The sequence below is a fragment of the Pagrus major genome, chromosome 9, assembly GCF_040436345.1.
Source record: "Pagrus major chromosome 9, Pma_NU_1.0".
Taxonomy (NCBI): domain Eukaryota; kingdom Metazoa; phylum Chordata; class Actinopteri; order Spariformes; family Sparidae; genus Pagrus; species Pagrus major.
Window position 1 is genome coordinate 20,660,868 of NC_133223.1, and position 19,947 is coordinate 20,680,814.

The following is a 19,947-nucleotide window of genomic DNA, read 5'->3' on the forward strand; positions in this document are numbered from 1 at the left end:
GTGTGCTGGTGGAAGAATCCTGATTAAAGTTTCATTGGGGTAAAAGTACATTTACATACAGTCCTATAACAAGCCTGCAGAACCCCCTGCTGAGCTGTATGCGTTTGAATTCCCCCATGAATCATAGAGTCTGAGGACAGATTTTTTACTTTTTCATTGTCTTACAACAAGTTTGGTGCCTTGTGTTACTGCCAGCCAATCAGAATGTTTGCCTTATCGAGGGCGTGTCTTAACCTGTACAATGTTGCTCAGACTTTTTTTCTACAACTGTAGCACAGTCGCAAACAGACAGACAGACAGACAGGGGTGTCTTACACATCTGCTACATCCGAGGCCACATCTCCTTCCAGATACACAAAAGCACTCAATGAGGAAAGACAAAGGCAACCAGCGACAGAGCTCTAATTCACGTCTCTAATTAGTCGTCTCCGTCTGCCATTTCACTATCATTCAGTCATGTGAAAAGGGTTCATGGCCACTTCCCCGTCAAAGCTCCTCATTCCACATTACCATGCCATGAGTGTCACAAGCTAGTTAACGAGATTCGGGGGATTTATCTCCAGCAAAGTGAGATGGTGCCTTCAGTCTCTCCTGTATGTGTGTGTGTGTTCATGTGTGTCTGTACGTGTCGCTGGCAGAGCAATAGCGTATTAGGATGGAGCTGTCTGATTTCTGTCCAGCCTGTCTCTCCTCAAGGTTGCTGTCATAAAGTAGCAGCAGTGACTGGTGCTGAATGGAGCTGTAAATAAATCTCCCATATTATCCTGTTCCTCCAGCCCCTCGAACTCTGTCTGTCATTCACTTCAACAATAGACAATGACAAGTAGGCCATCATACATGAACCACATTTTAGGGTAATATGGATGATTTTAACAAACATGACCTTTGGTTTCAGAATCACACGTTATATGTAGTTATAAAACACATCTACAGTATAAGTGATTAAGTGTTTTTGATGGGAACATACAAGCCAATTAGCTGATCATTTACAGCAACTGTTTTGGCTCCAACAATTGCGCCCTAAAGTTCATACTTAGGTTTACTTTTTGAACTCAGAGAGTGCAGAGTAGCAGGAGTCACATTCTACTTACAGCGTGATGGGAGTAAGGAGAGATGACAGAGGATGATTGCAGAGGATTTTTTAAGTGTTAAACAAAAGTACCTATTTGACAACCCGACCCATTGCATATCCTGTGACTAGCCTTCTTTAAAATAAGAGCACAGTAAACGCTCGTTTCATTAGTTAAATGCTTTTAATATAAAGCTGCAATAGTAGAAAATGTTTGGTTTTCATAAGCAGTAAATTATTTCTGTGCTCTACAGATAGTGTATTTTCTTGTAAAAAGCTCTGTGTACCGGGTATTGCCAGTGTAGTCACAAGCTGTTTGGTTGGTGGAAAAATGTTGTCACTGCGAGGGGGTTATTAGAAATTAGCACTCACCTAGAAATCATATTTTCATAACGTTATGAAACAAATCACAAGGACTGCCAAAAATGTGATGAATAAGAAGAATCCTATTATTTACACACAGCATGCGGACCTTAGACTGTTCAGAAGAAGCCCTGGATACATGACCCGTACATTTGCACCATTTGGCTACCCTCAGATTAACTGGTAATAATTCTGTGGCGACTGCACGATGGCTGAGGAAGGAAAGAGTAGCTAACATGGGCACTTCAATATTTGTTTATTTATTACAGATTTTCTTCATATTGTGCAAGCATTTTAGACTTCTATAATTCAACATTATAATATTCCTCAATGTAGCAGATCTTTTGTGTTGGATTGCTTTCAGTTGTATACGTGTACTTAATAAAGTGGCCAGGGAGTGTGTAAATCATTATTTAACTTTATGTGAATACATTTATTTAAAGTTTTGACCTCAAGTTATTCGCTGATCTGTGAAACTTCACTGTGAGTCATCCTTTTTACAGCTAAGCACACAAAGGAGGGACAAATCAAGGCTTTGCAATGTCCTCAGACCTGCCTGTTAATCATAGTACACAAACATCTTGTTCTGTGTGGACACATTACTCGCTGAATGGAATGTTTCTGCTGAATAGAAACATTCATTCATTATCATGGCAGGTAGTTAAAACGGAGATAACATGTGAAATCCTTGTGGAAATAAACTCTTCTGCAGTTAAAGACTCTCCACTTGCAGATAACAAAAAGGCTTTTAGCCTCTCAATCACATTCCTGAGCTGTCCATCAGATAGCTTGCCAACACATGAAGTAGACTTTTATTTAGTGACGATAGCACGAAGTAGGCCTGGCGTCTGACCTTTTAACTACCGACACCCCCACTCATCACAGATAACCACTCAGCTGCGCCCCCCGACGTGACGGGGCTGTTGGAGCGCTCCTCACGTCACACGGAGCGGCCCCAGGTGGCCTCGGTGCGAGGCGTTTCTCGGGGCTACAACCACCACACCACCGTCATGGAGACTGCAGATGGTGAGTTTTCTGCTCACACACACGAACACACACACACGAACACATAAACACACTCACCTCCCTTTCTTTCTCCCCTGCTGTGTGTCCCTCTGTCCTCTCCTTAGTCAGTCTGCCTGTCAGACTGCCACAAGCTGCTGACTGACCCTCTTGTGTTGCCATGGTAACACTGCACCTCCCTTTAATGTTTAACGTGTCATTGACACGAATAAAAGCACACTATTGATAATGATTTATAAAGGAACCTTGTCTCACTTGAGTCCTAAAAAGGTAAAGGAACATCACGTCACATTATCAGACGGTGTAATAGACCTGCTGATCCTTGAAACACTGTGCAGGCATCACGTTATTCCTCCTCTAGATGTGAAAAGTACAAACGTAAACACAATGAAGGTGCAGGAGCATGAAAGAGCGTCAATGTCTGCATATGAAAGAGGTCGGGGCCAGGGTTGGGTGGGTCTTCAGTTCCACTATACTTCTCAGACTGAAGTCCACAAGAGAAAACTCTCGTCAATAGCGAGTTGGTGCAGGTAACGGCACTGTTCATTAGCGTAACATGCTGTTTTTGTATCCTGGAGTACGAATCCTTGTTTTGATCCGCTGCTCCTGTTTACCCTGTTCAAGTAACTGCATTATGCTGTTAATACAAACTGAAATGAAAACACAGTGTGTTGCAGTTGCCCTGTTTTACTGCTACACTCATTCATGTGCTGTCATCATGTTCCTCTTGGGACCAGCTGAGTCTTATGCACAATGAAGTGGTGAAATTTGGTATTACTCATATCAAACCGATTACATTTTTTTTTTAATCGGCCTAACCTTTTCGGGGGAGATGGATGGATCACTGACCACAGACCACACCCTACTATCTGGACCGATGTTCGTGCCCTGTGTGAAACCAGAAGTTAACATTTACTTTAGTAAACTGCTTAGCCTTACATCATGTGTTTAAACATACTTAACTTACGTTACTTAGGTACTCATTTCAACCCAAACCATGATATTTCCTAAACTTAATGAGTTTTGTTGTCTAAACTTAACCACACTGCAACCATCAGCTGAAATGTTTCTCAGCAAACTTGATTTTGAAGGTCCAACCAGACATTGTATATATTTATTAGTGCTAACTTGAACGTGGAATAAGAACACATACTTTTGTATGTACTTTTGCACAGTGGACTACGGTAGACTGGTGGGTCTATTAAACACTCTGGTGTGAAACAGCATTGTGGAAAACAATAGATGTGTTTTTACAGTAGGTGCATCATGGTTATTGTCTTCAAAAAGCTGTCATAAATGACAATCTGCTCGACCGATCCGTACGTGTTCCTGTCACCCTTCCATTTTCATTCATTCAACATCAGAGCTGAAATGCTGCTTTGAATTAATGTCCAATGTTTTAATAATCTAGCAGCCAGAAAACTGGAACACAGCCTCAGCAGAGCTATTACCATCCTGCCATCCATCCTCTGTCATTGTGTGCGTTGTCTGGGTTTTTTACTGCTAGTAAATTCTGGAACAGCCAACCTGGGTTGACATATAAAGGGGAGAGGATTTGTTGTTTTAAATCTATGGGTTTTTGTCTGTTTCTGTTTAGTGCTCAAGATGTTTCATACCCACACTTCCAAAGCAAGTTTTCCTACATGAGTCATTAAAAAAATGACAAAAATAACAAACACAGCAGACAATCCTATTGTTGTTGTTATGGTGCAACAGCAACAGTCTGTGTTTGCTGTTAAGGCTTCTCTCACCTACGTCAGGCTGCTAGTGGATTTCTCTGTCACACATTAACACATTAACACACACCAAGCTAACAGGACTGTTTCATTGACATCCTGATGTGTCTCTCCTCTAGGCTGTGAGTGGAGAGGTGAAGGATCCCTCAGTTTAATGGATGGTATTTATAACTGTTCCTCCAACTATATGGCAGTCGGCTGTATGTGTGCTCTGCTGCGTGTGCATTTGTGTTTTGTGTGTTTGTCGCCACCACTGTCAGGTCTAGCACTTGGCCAAGCCGTGTGTGTTGTTTTCCAAAAATATATGCAAAGCTACAGTGGATTCAGTCGTTGGGTTCCTGTATGTGTGTACGTGTGGTGTGTGTGTTTATATAACCGAGTGTGTTGCAAAGGCTTTAGCGTTCGTACAGTCTAACCAAAATGCTGAAGCAGATTGTGTGAAAAGGCCATTTCTATGACAGGTGTAACTACTCACGCAGGGGTTGTGAATAATTTGCATGTTGACATACTGGTGTCTGCGCTCACACTGAGACACTCTGACTTGTCAGTTTATGTTTCTCAGCACATTCTGTAACACAAGCCTGTTAGCCTGCAGCCACACAGTGGGTTCAGACACCTAGCACTGCTGCCATTTCAATAACAACACATAGTTGGGTGTAGAAAACACACCACGCAGCAACTTCAGTTCCATCTGTACTAGGATACTGATGCTGTATGTGTTGGTTTCTTTATGGAGCATGCACACTGTTGTGCATTTTTGTCAGCAAATCCTGGGAAGAGACCAAAACCAACAATGTATTAATGTGACGTTTGTTCCTCTGTGCCATAGAGCTCGATTGTTGACCCAAAACTATTACAAAAACAACAATGAGCCAGTGACATGTTAAATGGACTTGTCAAATTCACCCATTCATACACACATTCATACACTGATGGCAGAGGCCGCCATGCAAGGTGCCAACCTGCTCATGAGGGTTCGGTATCTTGCTCAAGGACACTTCGATGTGCAGCTGGGGGAATCACTGAACCAGCGACCTTGCGATTACTGGAAGACCTGTTCTACCTCCTGAGCCACAGCCGTCCCAATGTGCCCAATGTTCCTTTATAATGATATACATGGGCACTGTAGTAGATTGCGGGTTAATCCTACATAGACTGGCCTGATGCTATAACTGCTCAGAAGTGCATCAAGTGTATCTTAATTCGCAGCTGAAAATAGTCCCGAACACTGAACATTTGATAAAACCACAATGCTCTGCTGTTCAAACATAATATCATTCAAACATAATATATAATGTATACATAATAATTTTGTCCTCAAAATGAACAAATCAATCACAATTATTACGGTCAATATTGAGATCACGATTATTTAACACGATTACTTATTGACTTTGGAAACATCTTGTCCTTTTCAGCTGCTCCAAGAACCGGTACCATCACAGCACAGATAGGCACACATCAAAATCCAACTGGCGACTGGATTGACAGGGTTTTATTGTGGGCATTATTGCAAAGCAGAGTGCGGCAAAATAATTGTTTTATCTCAGTTATCTTTTTAAAAAATGATCTTTAGAAGCCAAAATGTTAATTGAAACTAATATTTGGTTATTTGCCCATCCCTGACACATGCTTGGTTTTGGTCTTTCCATAGTATTTGTTTATAATAAGAAACATATACAATAAGGCCAGCCTTGTTCTTTATCACTATCTTCATTATGGTCTGAGTGAAAACCTGTGGTGGCATTTTCCTAAAGATAAACTAGAGCCAGTGTTTGCTTCTGTGATTTAATGTTATGGATCTACAAATTATGAAATCATGAATACATTAATTATAGTCTTAATCACAGGCGGGTGCTGGTTGGCTCTGATATTAATGATCAAGGCCCTTGAGTGGGTGGGATTCAGGGCCCTCAGATGTTGTCCCGTGTGTCTGGGGCTTTCTAATTGGCCCATCAGGTGCAGCGCTGACCCCCACACGTCTGCTTCCCCCAGTACATCTGTCCCTACACGTGGAGGCAGAGACTGTCTGAGCCGGGCTTATTATAGTAAGATAGATCTGGAGAGCTGTGTGCAGCTGTGGCCTCCGTCTCCTGTGGCTGTCTGGAATGTCTGACAGAGACCACCCCCTCCCAAACTAAGTATGAATTCATATGGAGGAAATGATGTCCTGGGATGATTATAGTCCACACCGTCCAAAATGTGAGGGAAATCTAACTGGACACTTCCCCTCTTCTCTTAGTCTCTTTGTTGTTTTTCTCTCCTGGCCTGCTCCATCATTCATGTACCCCTATCTTTACCAAGATCTTTGTCTGGTGCAATTATGTTGTGGTTCAGCAATTTCAACATAATCGTCAATAGACTTTGATGGCATAGTTGATTTTAGCCTCCCACGAGCGTATGTGAAACAGACACCTTTTGAGACACCTCCTGAATCACTTATTTCAGTGAGGACATCTTTGTTGCTAGGCAGCAGGCGAGGAGGCTCCTCATTTCCCTGATTTATTTAGCCTGGGAGGTTTGTCAGTGATTCTCAAGCGACTGAACCAAAGTGTAACCTTTGACCTCCAGGTGACTGTAGAGGACCTCCAGGTCCACTGTTTTGTTGTCTTGCTGCAACGTGAATGACAGCTGGTTGTCCTCTATGTCTCATTAGAGCACTGCACTGACCTTTTCTCTTCTCTTATCTGTCCTTCCCTCATCTGTCCCCTTTCTCCTCATTTCATCAATCTCTCAATCAATCTGTCTGCATACTTCTTCCTCTTCTGCGTCCACACCCCGGTATTCTTCCTTTCCATGTCTGTATTTCTCTCTGTATCCTTGCCTTGTCATGTTTATTTTCCTCCTACCTTTTCCTCCTCATCCTCTCTGATTTCATTGTGTAGGTGTTCCAGTCAACAGTCGCGTCTCCTCCAAAATCCAGCAGCTGCTCAACACTCTGAAGAGACCAAAGCGACCGCCGTTGCGAGAGTTCTTTGTCGACGACTTCGAGGAGCTTTTGGATGGTAAGCTGACAGCCTGAAAGTAATTACACTGCTTCTATTAAATCAATAAATCATGGGAAAAGAAGCATCCGTCTCTCTGTGGTGTGATCAGCATACTGATCAGAGAGTGAAGCAATTAAAGGTTGTATTTGATCTAAACAGCCCTGCTCTTTTCAGTCTGACAGCCTTTTAGCTTTGAGATTGTGTCTAATTACCTCTGCCAAGGAGGTTGTGTTTTCACCCGTGTTTGTTTGTTTGTTGGTTGTTTTTTGTTTTTTGTCAGCAGGATTAATGTACACAAAACTACTGAACGAATTTCAATGAAACTTAGATGGAGAATGGGCCTCAGCCAAGAATAAACCACATTAACTTGTGTTAATGTTAACTCGTTAACTCGTGTGGGTCCAAATGAAGGGACGGATCGAGGAATTTCTAATTTATTTTTCAGATTGTCTGTCAGTCCGTCCCATTCTTGTGAACGCGATATCCCAAGAACACCTTGAAGGAATTTCTTCTTAGTTCTCACTTTATTTAACATTGCGGGAACAGGCGTTTTTGGACATTGTCTTTATTTCGCAGGGGAAATGCATGGACCTTGGTGGAAATTTTTTTTCATTTAGGTGGCTGGTAACTGTGAGTGAGCACAATTTTTTGCAGATCCTGATAAATTCTTTCATAACACTTAGAAAATATGGTTCCATTTGCATTGTTTTGTTGTCCTACTGGTTGGCTGTTACAGACCTGGTGAGTTTAAATAATGGTTAAGCAGTTATGGGTGGTTTGAAATTTAGAGTCATACAGGGCAAGTTCAGTATTGGATTAGACTTGATCAAATTACCGGGGACTGTTGGGCCTTGATGATAGGGTTTGGTACCGAACTTTGTACTTTAAAGGGTACTGACCGAATTACGTTGGTACTACAGAGTATCGATAAAGGCTAAATCAGTTGGTGCCAAATTTCGGTAACTGAGAGTGAATCTTTCTAACATAGAGAGAAAGAGAAAGAGAGCAAGACATCACCCCTGCAACAAGTTGCAGTGAGTCAGAGCAACACTCGCCGTAATACTTGTAATACTTATGACTGTTATGTATATTTTTATATACTGAGCTGATACTACATCAGTTCCTTCATTTTAGTCCTGGTATCCAGATTGAGTAAAGTGCACAAAGACTGAAAAAACAGTTGGGTACCGGAAACCGAATTCCAGATACTAGTCCCAGTATCTCTATTGGTTAAAATGTGAACGGTTCCCAACCCTACTTGGTGGAGGTATGCTCTCTACTGAGTGCCATTCTAGGTCTTTGTCGTAGCTTTTCCAGTTTCAGTGTTGGTTATTTGTCAAACTCTTGTTGCAGCTGAGATAAAAGTGTCACATTGACCTCACCGCACCTCAGAAATAAACGGTCAGCATTCACTTTTAGATCAGTGGTTGTTATTTTATCACTGAGACCACCAGGTGTGCCCAGTGAGTGGTCAGGGGATACTGTGTACAGAAACACACACAGACAGTGGTCCAGCCCTGTCTAACCATTTCCTCCATTCCAACCTGCCCATCATGGGTTTTGGGTGGTACTCTGCCAGGCTGAATAAACACAGTGAAAATGAACAAGCAGCAGGAATAGTAATACATCAGCAGGTAATTGTAAAGCTTCCATGACTTTGGCACAGCAACGACAGCATGCCAAACCTCGGTGGTCTGCTTGGCATGAGCAGAGAAAACACACAGAGCTGAAATGGCAGCAGGCTGGACGCTATCTGCTCCTGATAGAGGTGTTTTATTTGGCGGGGACGTTTTGCCAGCTCAGTTAAACATTTTTGAATTCCACTTATCAGAGAGTTCAATAGAGTGCGAGGGGAGAATAGTGATGGAGGGATGGAAGTCGAATCAAAGAGTGAGCAGGGTGCTTGAAGGATGAAGAGAGAAACCTGCTCCTTTGAATAAGCCAAAGTTTCTCATGAATTCGTATCCGAGCCAACTAAGACGAGATAAGGACAGAACACAGCTCACCTTTAATCCTCCGACTTTATCCATCTCATTGTTATCCAATCCCCACACGACTTTTGTTACCCTGCCTTCTTTTAACGGGAGACACTACAGGTGAAAACCTGTTTCTCTCATGCACCAGTCAATTTTGAGATTTTGGGCTATTTTATGTTTACATGTCTTATTTCAGGCCAGTGGGGGGAAAAAAGTCCAAACACATTTAGGTGTATGTTAGTTCAGATTTCTGTTTCAGTAGTAGAGAAAATAGTCTTAAGAAACAAAAAAATGAAAAATGATTGCTGATATCAATCAGATTCATCTTTAACTTTGTTTAATGTGTTGTTTCCCTCTATTTTGGCAAATAAATTACATTGAAAATACAAGTGTAGAAATGGAGAGTCTGTATCCGTAAGTGAAAAAATACTCTTCATGAATAGTAAAAAGGCAACCAGATGAACTGAAAAACAAAAGATGCACAGAACCGAACATCTCTGAACATCATGCTGGATTACGATATTATCATATGTGTAACATGAACACTATATCAATATATTTATTTTATACCATGATTATTATGATATCGTGACACCCCTACTGAAAATAAAGCACGAAAATGCAGCCTCAATATCAAGATTTGAAATAAGCTGACTTCATAATAATATTAGTGCCACAACCAACGCTCATTCTTTTATCAGACCAACAGTCCAAAACCCAAAGACTCTTCATTTACTGTCATAAACGACAAAGAAAAGCAACTCATCCTTACATTTAAGAAGCTGGAACCAGCAAATGTTTGACTTTTTTGCTTAAGAATGACTGAAACAATCAAAATAGTTGGTGATTAATTTTCTTTCCATCGACTTATCGATTATCAACAAATTGTTGCAGCTCTCATAAATCAACTCTACCTACTTTTTGTCTAAATATGTGTGGAATTTTACAATAAATATCTTTATCTTCTGCTTTTTGCTCAAAATACCCATTGAGCCCCCCTGATGCTGACGCTGATCCCCCTCTCTCTCTCCCATGTATTTAGTCCAGGAGCCAGATCCCAACCAGCCAAAGCCAGAAGGCCAACAGATGAGTCCTCTGGAGGGAGAGCATCTCGGGGTGGTCAACAAGTGGCCTCCCTCCTTGCCAGCAGCCTTACAGCGGTGGGGGACCACTCAGCCCAAGAGCCCCTGTCTGACGGCACTCGACAATGCTGGCAAGCCCGTCTACACACTCACCTATGGTGGGTACCAACCTGTGGATGACAGCCACTGGAAGATGCAAAACAATGTCACCTCGTTTTGTGATCTGTTGTTATCCTCTGTCATTTTGTGTTTGTATGTCGATATAAAGGTCTGTGGTTGTTAAATCAAAGGAAATATTTGACTCTGTCCGTTCACTTCTGTAGGTAAACTCTGGACCCGCAGTCAGAAACTGGCTTACACTCTTCTTAACAAGCTGAGCACCAGAAATGAGCCTTTGCTCATGCCTGGAGACAGAGTAAGTCATGAGATCAAACTGTGTTCAATGGTGGTTGGTTGTATGTTACAGTCCTTTGTTGCATTTTATGGATAAGGTGGAGATTTCTTAAACGATATTCACATGTGCACATTAGAATAAGCTCAATTTTCCTCAACAAACAGTGTTAACAAGAGTTCAAGATGCAAAAGAAGGTCAAGAAGTAATGTTGAAAATTGAAATGGGGGAAGAAAGAGCAAAGATGAAAAGTGGATGTCTTGTCCTTGTACTTAAACAAAACATATTGTTTAGAGTTGCCACTGTTAGTAGACTGGAAGGAAATTAATTGCAGATGATTTTGATAATTGTTAAAATTAATAATTTCAGTCATTTCAAAGCAAAAATGTCAAATATCTTCTGGTTCCAGCTTCTTAAATGAAAGTATTTGCTGCTTCTCTTTGTCATTTATGACAGTAAATGAAGAGTGTTTTCCTTTTGGACTCTTGGTCGGACAAAAGAAGCAATTTGAAGATGCCACTCATGGCTCTGGGAAATTGTGATGAGCATTTTTCACAATTTTGACATCTTATAGAATAAACCATTAATCCGTTAATCATCAAAATGATCTGCAGAATAATCTCAATTATAGCCCTAATAGTGTCATCAAACACTGTATATGAAAATAAATATTACACATTATGTTCTCAAATCTTGTTCAGGATACTTGCTGCACACCATGCCCCTTGCCTTCCAAACTTTTACTGAAAAAGAGGAACTGTATATCATACCATGACATATCATGTCTGTGATCCACCTGCAGGTTGCACTTGTGTTCCCCAACAACGACCCGGTGATGTTCATGGTAGCCTTCTACGGCTGCCTCCTGGCAGAGTTGGTACCTGTGCCTATCGAAGTGCCGCTGACCAGAAAGGTAAAACAGTCTCCTATGAATATATGGGGCATTTTTAACATCCACAGAAGCAGTGAAGAGCAGCAGTGACCCCTGCTGGACGTAACCCCTTAACCTTCAAAGACCTAGAACAAGTTTGGGTACTCGTCTGTGTGTATTTAGTTTTCCAACCATATTTTCATAGTCAGCATCAAGTGCCATACATCATTTGATTCAGGATAAAGATTTCAGTCTGGTTCATTTAAAGTCACAATTTTTCATTTGCTTTGTCTGAGAATGGATGAATTTACCCGAAGTTATAAAAAAATGTCAGTCAATTTTTTCTTCTTTTTTTTACTGTGAACTCAGACCAAACCTCAGGTTGTTTTTGTATTTAAAAAATGCACTTGGATGTTTTAGCTTTCCTAAGCAAGCAACAGCCATTTATTATAATGTTATCTATGTCTATCAGAAAGTAAACAGAAAGGTTGTTGAATTAGAACAGAGGACATTGAAGCAATAGTGACTTTTTTCTGAGAAATTACTCGTTGGCCCAGAGGAAGAAACTATGTGGGTTTCCTTGACGAATCAATGCTGAGATACCACTGAAAAGCTGAGAAACTACGCACATGGATAGGATCAGCAGTTCAAAAGTTATTAAACATTTTAGACCAATATCATTTTTTTGCTGCCGGCACCTGTCTAGGTCTTTGAGAGTTAATGATTGAAGCAGAGTAGATGTAGATATTTACGATTTATTGTAGTCCAGAATAGTTTGCTTGTACCAAAGAACCTCTGACTTCATAGTAATGTGTAGCATGATTACACCTGCAGCAGCATTATCTGTTAAACGTTCCAATTACAGTGTGTTGTAATGAACTGCAGTCTCCTGCACATCCATCAGCTCAAACTGAAGCAAATTCTGCCACATTAGTTACACAGGCTGAATATTAATGCCTGTTCCTGATTGCCTTTTATAAGCATGCTGTTTGCAGATGCTGTGCTGTAATTAATGAGATTTGAGTGAGGTGAAATGATGTGTGATTCCAGTCAAAATATTAGATCACAGGCCAACTGTTCTCTGGAGTCAGAGGCTCATTCGCTCACTCTGCCAACTCAGACCCTCCCTCCCTCTCTCTGTCTGTGCCGTCTTCCTTTCTCTTGCCCCGTTTCCTTCCTCTGTCTTCTTCCTCCCACCTTTTTTTCTGCACAGCGTGGTCTGCACAGCACGAGTCGAGCTGTAAGCTAATTTGCACAGCCAATCAAATATGAGTGAGCTCGTGTCAGATCTCGCCTCCATCCCAGCTACGATGGGGCTTTGATGCTCTGCGGTAGAGTTTTTAATAGTGATTGGCCGTCACTCTGTTTTCTTACCTGCTGCTGCTCTGATGTACGATGCTCTGAGGTTTTTTCTGTCATTCTTTCTCGCCCTGTTACAATTCCCACCATCCCTCAGAGCATCTTTTCTTCAAGCTTTTACGCTCTGAATTTTATTCTTCTTAACAGTCGTTTGTGGTGCCAAAGTTTTTGACAGTATAGACTCAAATTTTTATCTTCTCTGGTCCCCCAGGACGCAGGAAGTCAACAGATCGGCTTTCTGCTGGGCAGCTGTGGCGTCACATTGGCGCTGACCACTGACGCTTGTCAGAAAGGCTTGCCTAAAGCACAGACGGGGGAGGTTGCCACTTTTAAAGGTACAGCCTGTTTTATATATATTTCGACTGTCTGTCTGTGTAGTTACATTTGGTATGAGCTGACTTCACGTCTCCGTGTCTCTTCCAGGCTGGCCGCGGTTGCTGTGGTTTGTGACAGATGGGAAACATGTTGTGAAGCCTCCAAAAGACTGGCATCCTCCGATACGGGAAGCCAGTAATGACATAGCCTACATAGAGGTCAGTGTAGTTTCACTGATGTGACCGATAAAACAGAGATTTATTAGATTTTCATTTATATTTGAATCACTTTTCATTTTTTTGAACTACTAATAATGAGGTAGTTTTCTTCAAATAATCCATGTCTCATTTTCATAATGATCTGTTCAAATGTTTCTTACATCCAGTATAAAACCAGCAAGGAAGGAAGCACCATGGGGATCACAGTGTCCCACTCAGCCATGCTGGCTCACTGTCACGCCCTCACACAGGCCTGCTGCTACACTGAAGGTGAGAAGGACACTTTTGTACTTCTGTGTTTTCTCCATCATGTGTTTGATGACATGGAGAAAATTATCCAGTTGGTGGTGGAGAGACAGACAGAGGAAGAAACAGATGACAGAACCAGCTGTAATAATGATGTTGGAATATGCAAAAAAAACTGTATACGTTTGGACTTTTTGGGATTGTTGTAGTTTTTTTCCATACTCTAAAAGCAGAAAGGCAGAGGCTAGAGACAGCCTTTGCTAGCCTATCCAAGCAAATTAAGACACATGTTACTGATCTAGGACTGATTTAAGATTCTGATATTAATGGAACAGTTATCCCAAACATAACATTTCAGTCATTATCTACTCACCCCCATGCCAATGGAAAGTTTGGTGAAGTTACATAGTCCATAGCTTCACGGCAAAACACGTTGCAGCATTCTCCTAAGCAACCAAAGTAGATGGAAACTTGAAAAAAAAATGGCTTCATACAGTTCGTCAAATGAGATATAGTCTCCCATTTAGATTATTGCAACTCTTTTTTCAAGTGTCCCGAAAAAATCTATAAGAAAACTGCAGTTAATTCAGAATGCTGCTGTCAGGATTTTGACCAACGCAACAAAAGAGATGGAGTCACCCATCTGCTTGCATCACTGCACTGGCTACCTGTAACTTACAGAAATGTTTTTAAAGTCCTTTTACTCACCTACAACATCATACATTAATTATCTATCATGTATCAGTGCTGCATCGCTGCTAATGTTTTATTATATTCTGACCAAACTGTTTTTGTTTGTTTGTTTTATCCTGTTTTGTGAAACACTTTGGGCTGCACCTTACATGAAAGGTGTATACCGCAGGATGAATAAGGCAAAGCACAAACATCGAAATAAACCAATTGATTTTTAAAGCTATTATAATGTAGAATTTCCGCTTCACGTTGCTCTCAGATCCTATCTGAGTGTAATTACTGTCTAGTTTGATAAATGCAGCTGCAGATCTGGTCATGTTTCTTTCTGTCAGACCTGGGTCAGGTCTGCTTAAAAAGACAGTGAACGTGAGACACATCCTCTCCACCAGTGTCCCAGTTTTGCTCTAAATAACTCTTAATAGCACCAGCAGAGACTCTCCAGGTCTGTTTCTCAGACTTGCTTTGGTGCTTCACATCAGGATTTACTCATCATTACAGAACTTGTTTTGTGTGAGAAGAGTAGGATGATCTGTGATTGCTCATGTAAATAAAAGGAATGTCTGAAACCCTTTTTACCTTCTAACTTGTGATAAATCTCTTTGATTTGCAGCTGAGACCATAACCAATGTCCTGGACTTCAAGAGAGAAGCAGGATTATGGCACGGTGTTCTTACTGTGAGTGGTTTTACAGCCTCTGGTACAGCTAATAGATGTGTTATATAATCAGACATAGAAGAGATCCATGCTCAGTTTGCTGATAATTTATCTGACTGACATCTTCCCGCCGAGGGCTTCATCAGTATGTAAATACATTTAAACTAATGAAGTCTTGATGGGCAGAAGCATCTCGACTCATAACTCCAGGGGTTCAAACCTGTAAAAATATTCTGTTTCTTCTTTTAACTCAGCCAAGCTTTCATTAACTGGTTTCCAACAGCTAATATATGACCTGCTTTTGCAGGTTTAAATTCCTAAAAGTTCACAGCAGTAGCACAAACACGCCTTTGTTTGGGCTCTTAACAGTAATTGATCAAAATCTTGTCATGACTCGCAGCTTGTTTGCAGTGACATCATGCTAAACTGCTGACATATTTCAGTGCTGATGTGATGCTTGATGTCTGTTCTCACTTCAGAGTGTCATGAATCGGATGCACGTGATCAGCATTCCTTACTCGCTGATGAAAGTCAACCCGCTGTCCTGGATACAGAAAGTTCATACATACAAAGGTGAGAGTGAATCCACTGACATCTGTCACCTTTAACTGTTATTCACCATGTGACTTTTGAAGCATTCACCTGCCATCTCCTGTATAGTAATGACAGGACTTCCATTTCCGCCCATGTTCTGATGGAGGGCTCTAGGCCGAAACATTAGCATGTTGGTTGACATGGACAGAAATAATTTGTGAAATTGAGATTCATCAACTCAATCCTGAAGATTTGTGTGTGTGCTATCTTTATACCTTTGGGTATTCAGGATTTGGGGCTTGTAAACTTGTTTTAGCACCACAAAATAAAACACTGAGAACGCACAACCTCTCAAAGATTAACTACAGTGATTCTCTGCGTGAAGTACAGCAGTAATAAATCATCAACATTCACTGTCCTATGCTGCATGTGCTTGGCGCTGCGCTTTAGAGAACGTTACCGTTCATCAGTGTGGAAGCTCCTTGTTATCATTATAGTTGAAGTGAAAGTGATTGATCTTGGTGTGGAGTGGATGGATTAGAGCAACAGTTTGTTGGACTCATTGATTTCCAGTTCAGTTGTATTATCCAAGTGGAGGTCGAGGAGGCCTGCTACACTGAATAAAATTCATCTCCTCTCTGGTACGAGCTTAGCTGAGTCACCTGTTGGCAGCTGAGTCAGACCTAGTTGCTACTTGCTGTCAGATTTTGTGATCTGTGATTGGCTATCGAGTTGGATGACAGAGGAGTTGGTTGAGTGACTCCATTGTGAGCCTGTCTCTTTGTGTCTCCTGCACAGCGCGGGTTGCGGTGGTGAAGTCGAGGGACATGCACTGGTCTCTGCTGGCCCAGAGAGACCAGAGAGACATCAGCCTCAGCTCCCTGCGCATGCTCATCGTAGCCGACGGAGCAAACCCATGTGAGTCCATCAATAGATTTTCATTAAATAAAATAACCTGATAAACACCCCGAAGCCATAAGAGATTATCATTGATTTGTTTGGCCTGTTTGACTGGCTCTGTGTGTGTGTGTGTGTGTGTTACCACAGGGTCGATATCCTCCTGCGACGCCTTCCTCAATGTGTTCCAGGCACGTGGGCTGCGACCTGAGGTGATCTGCCCATGTGCCAGTTCTTCAGAAGCCATGACTGTCGCCATCCGCAGGTGAGCCGCCATTACTGCACCTCATTAGAACAAAAGCAACCTGCCACACAGCTTTGCACGACTTTGATCCTGCGGGGAGAGGAGGGAGATTAGGGCTTCTTTAACACAGACAGGAACGGTAGGATTTTACAGCTTTCTGCTGATCAGTCATGGAGGAGGATTAGGATGACAGACGGAGTAAAAACACATGCTTCAAATTGGCAAACTGGCTCTATTTTTAAACTGAGAAATGCCTTTTTTTTAGTCTAGAATTGTAATCGGTCCAGAGTCTGCATCTCACAGATTCCCAAAGGATCAATATATTCCAAAACCATATCTGTGTCCTTTTAAGGTGTCAGTCCAGCTACAATAAAAACAAGTACTAAGGCTCAGTTTGTTATTTAAAAAAACAGCTGTATGTAAGATACGTTTGGCCTGTGATGCCACTTCTATCTGCTGTATGTTTTGGAAATAAATATGAATAAGTGACAGTGTTGGTTTCTGACAACTGTGGATATCTTTGACTGCAATAACAGGTGTAATTGTAATGATTTCCACGTCCTTCAGGCCTCCAGAAATGGGTGTTCCTCCTCCAGGGAAAGCGGTGCTGTCGATGGGCGGGCTGAGCCACAGTGTGATCCGTGTGGACACGGAGGAGAAACTCTCTGTCCTCACAGTGCAGGATGTGGGGCAGGTCATGCCTGGAGGTACAGTACGCTGCGCTGCTTATTAACATGTTGCTGCCCTGTATTAGTCAAATGGGTTTCATTTTGACACCACCCTGCATCCCCAGAAAATACAGGTGATCAGATCAGATTTTGTAGAATACTACCATATGTTGATATTGAAATATATCAATAATGTAATTACAAAGCATCTTGCTGACAATAATCAAACAATTCATCCAATTCAAACTTTTTACTACTCTACTACTATTCTTAGAATAAGAAATCCAAACAGGAATCTATGAACATCTACTGTAGATGATATTTAATTGTTCCTAATGTCTCATGTCACCACTGTGTGTCTCCAGCTGTGGTTTGTGTGGTGCGGGTGGAGGGGACACCTTATCTCTGTCAGACGGACGAGGTTGGAGAGATCTGCGTGAGCTCAGGTAGCACGGGCGTAGCTTACTACGGCCTCCCGGGCATGACCAAGAACGTCTTTGAGGTTCGTGTCTTTATTTCTTTTTGCAACTCTTCAGGTGTGGCAAAGTGTGCTGTTCATGTCTTTAAGTACCCGGTTTATTAATGTAACTGCTGCTGGATGAAACCTTGTTGTCAAAACATCAAATCATCTGGATAAGGAAAATTATGTTTAGTTAGTCGATATTGCGAATAAAGTCCAAAGTTTACAGAATATGTCAACACATCAAATTTAAACCTTTTCCCGAGGATAGTGGGTGAATTAATTAATTGTTTACAGTTTCAAAATATGGCAGTTATAACTCGCATACCACATTCTCAAAATGATTTCTTGCCAAATGTATCCAGAGGGCAAGGGCTCATGTGTAGAGTAATTTCAGTGTTCTGTCTTGTTGCAGACCATCCCAGTAATATCATCTGGGGTTCCCATCAGTGACAGACCCTTCACTAGGACCTCACTACTGGGCTTTGTTGGACCGGTAAGTTCCACCTCATTAACGTCTTTTAACCTTACTTGATTACTATGATGCTTAACATCTGCTTTAATCTCTTAATTAGTTATAAATCATCAATATGTGATATTCAATGTCATATTTCCTTTATATAATTTAGATTTTGTCCCGGCTAAAGCTTCAGCTCACTCAGATCACAAAAAAATAACTTAGGAGTAACAAGCCATGCAGATAGTTTGATCTGTATGTGCTCAGGGTTTGAGATTTATGCCTCTGAGGCTTCTGCCGGGACCGCAGTGAAATGGTAATAGAGCCGAAAAAATTACATTTGAAAAAATTCAACCCAGCTATTCAGGATAATTCATAGACCTCTCTGTGGAAAGCTTTCGTAGAGAGCAGTATAATCTGCAGTTCCAAAGGAGACTGTCTACTGAGAGGTCGGTTTATCCAAAAACTACCTGTCATTGTTTGCTTGGACAAATTACTGTCACATTTTACACTTTAAATGCAGTGAGGAATATTTTAAATAGCCAACCTCAGAGGAGGGCCAGACAGATTATAGGAATGGATGATGTGTCTTCACTTTCTCCCACTGTACAAAAATGAAGTTGAAATATAATGGATATTGCACTGGTGACGTCAATTGGAGCTGGGGTCTGCACAATAGCGATCGGGCAGTGGAGCCACTGGATCAAGTTCCCGCCTGACTCAAAAAATGAACACTTGAATATACATTGGCATGATATGAACTACTTAAAATGTCATATCATTTTTGGGAAACATTTATTTGACGTGTACTTGGAGTTTTTATTTTATTTTTTATTAGCTAACATGGTGGGGGCAGGATTAATCAAAGTCCTTTTAGGCAAGTCATGCCACTTAGCAGCCATCTTGGCAATGACCCCATGCAGTTATTTTGAGCTAACAAGACCAGGCCCCTATCTAAATGGATGAGGAGAGAGCCAGAACTTCGCTTTCACTGGTCACTTGGACAAAAAAAAAAAAAAAACTGCGTGTATGGAATCATCAGTCAAATCAGATAATAAATGCTCAAAAAGCTCATTTACCAAAATAAGGTTTAAAACGCTTCTTTTCCATTGGTTATAATTTTACTACTGAGGTCTCTGGATTAATGACCTTTGCCAGGCTGATCATCAGTCGACAAATGGAGAAACAGAGCACACCCTCAATAAACCTTAGGAGATTTTCATTTCCCATCATGCTGGCTGTATTAATGCACACTGTACTTTAGATCGGTTAAATGTCGAGATGTAGCCCTCTATAACGGTGCGTGCTTTGTGTTTCCCTCCAGGACAACCTCGTGTTTGTCGTGGGGAAGATGGATGGCCTGATGGTGGTCAGTGGGCGGAGACACAATGCTGATGACGTGGTTGCCACGGCGCTGGCGGTGGAGCCAATGAAGTTTGTGTACAGGGGGAGGTAAATTTAAACTCTACACCTCTAAACATATCTGTTATCTCTCATATCGAGTTGTATGTGCACTGTTTCCTACTGAGTAACAATGTTTCTTTAATGTTGTTCCAGGATAGCAGTGTTTTCTGTGTCCGTGCTGCATGACGAGAGAATCGTTGTCGTGGCCGAGCAGAGACCAGATGCTTCTGAGGAGGACAGCTTCCAGTGGATGAGCCGCGTCCTTCAGGTCTTTTTCACATTCCATCACTTATCTCTCTT

The 19,947-nt window shown here is 41.5% G+C and overlaps 1 protein-coding gene across 2 annotated transcripts in view; it reads left to right on the forward strand.

The window, feature by feature from the left end:
- Positions 1-19,947, forward strand: part of dip2a (disco-interacting protein 2 homolog A) — a 104,150-nt gene that overhangs the window by 73,144 nt on the left and 11,059 nt on the right. For both annotated transcript variants that reach the window (XM_073473759.1, XM_073473760.1), the window contains exons 6-22: positions 2,318-2,458; positions 7,077-7,196; positions 10,197-10,394; positions 10,560-10,651; positions 11,430-11,540; positions 13,069-13,192; positions 13,281-13,390; positions 13,558-13,660; positions 14,940-15,004; positions 15,463-15,556; positions 16,316-16,435; positions 16,565-16,679; positions 17,226-17,365; positions 17,692-17,828; positions 18,202-18,282; positions 19,568-19,695; positions 19,801-19,915. In XM_073473759.1, coding sequence (XP_073329860.1) covers positions 2,318-2,458; positions 7,077-7,196; positions 10,197-10,394; positions 10,560-10,651; positions 11,430-11,540; positions 13,069-13,192; positions 13,281-13,390; positions 13,558-13,660; positions 14,940-15,004; positions 15,463-15,556; positions 16,316-16,435; positions 16,565-16,679; positions 17,226-17,365; positions 17,692-17,828; positions 18,202-18,282; positions 19,568-19,695; positions 19,801-19,915 — 1,994 coding nt within the window. The remainder of the gene's footprint in view (positions 1-2,317; positions 2,459-7,076; positions 7,197-10,196; positions 10,395-10,559; positions 10,652-11,429; positions 11,541-13,068; positions 13,193-13,280; positions 13,391-13,557; positions 13,661-14,939; positions 15,005-15,462; positions 15,557-16,315; positions 16,436-16,564; positions 16,680-17,225; positions 17,366-17,691; positions 17,829-18,201; positions 18,283-19,567; positions 19,696-19,800; positions 19,916-19,947) is intronic.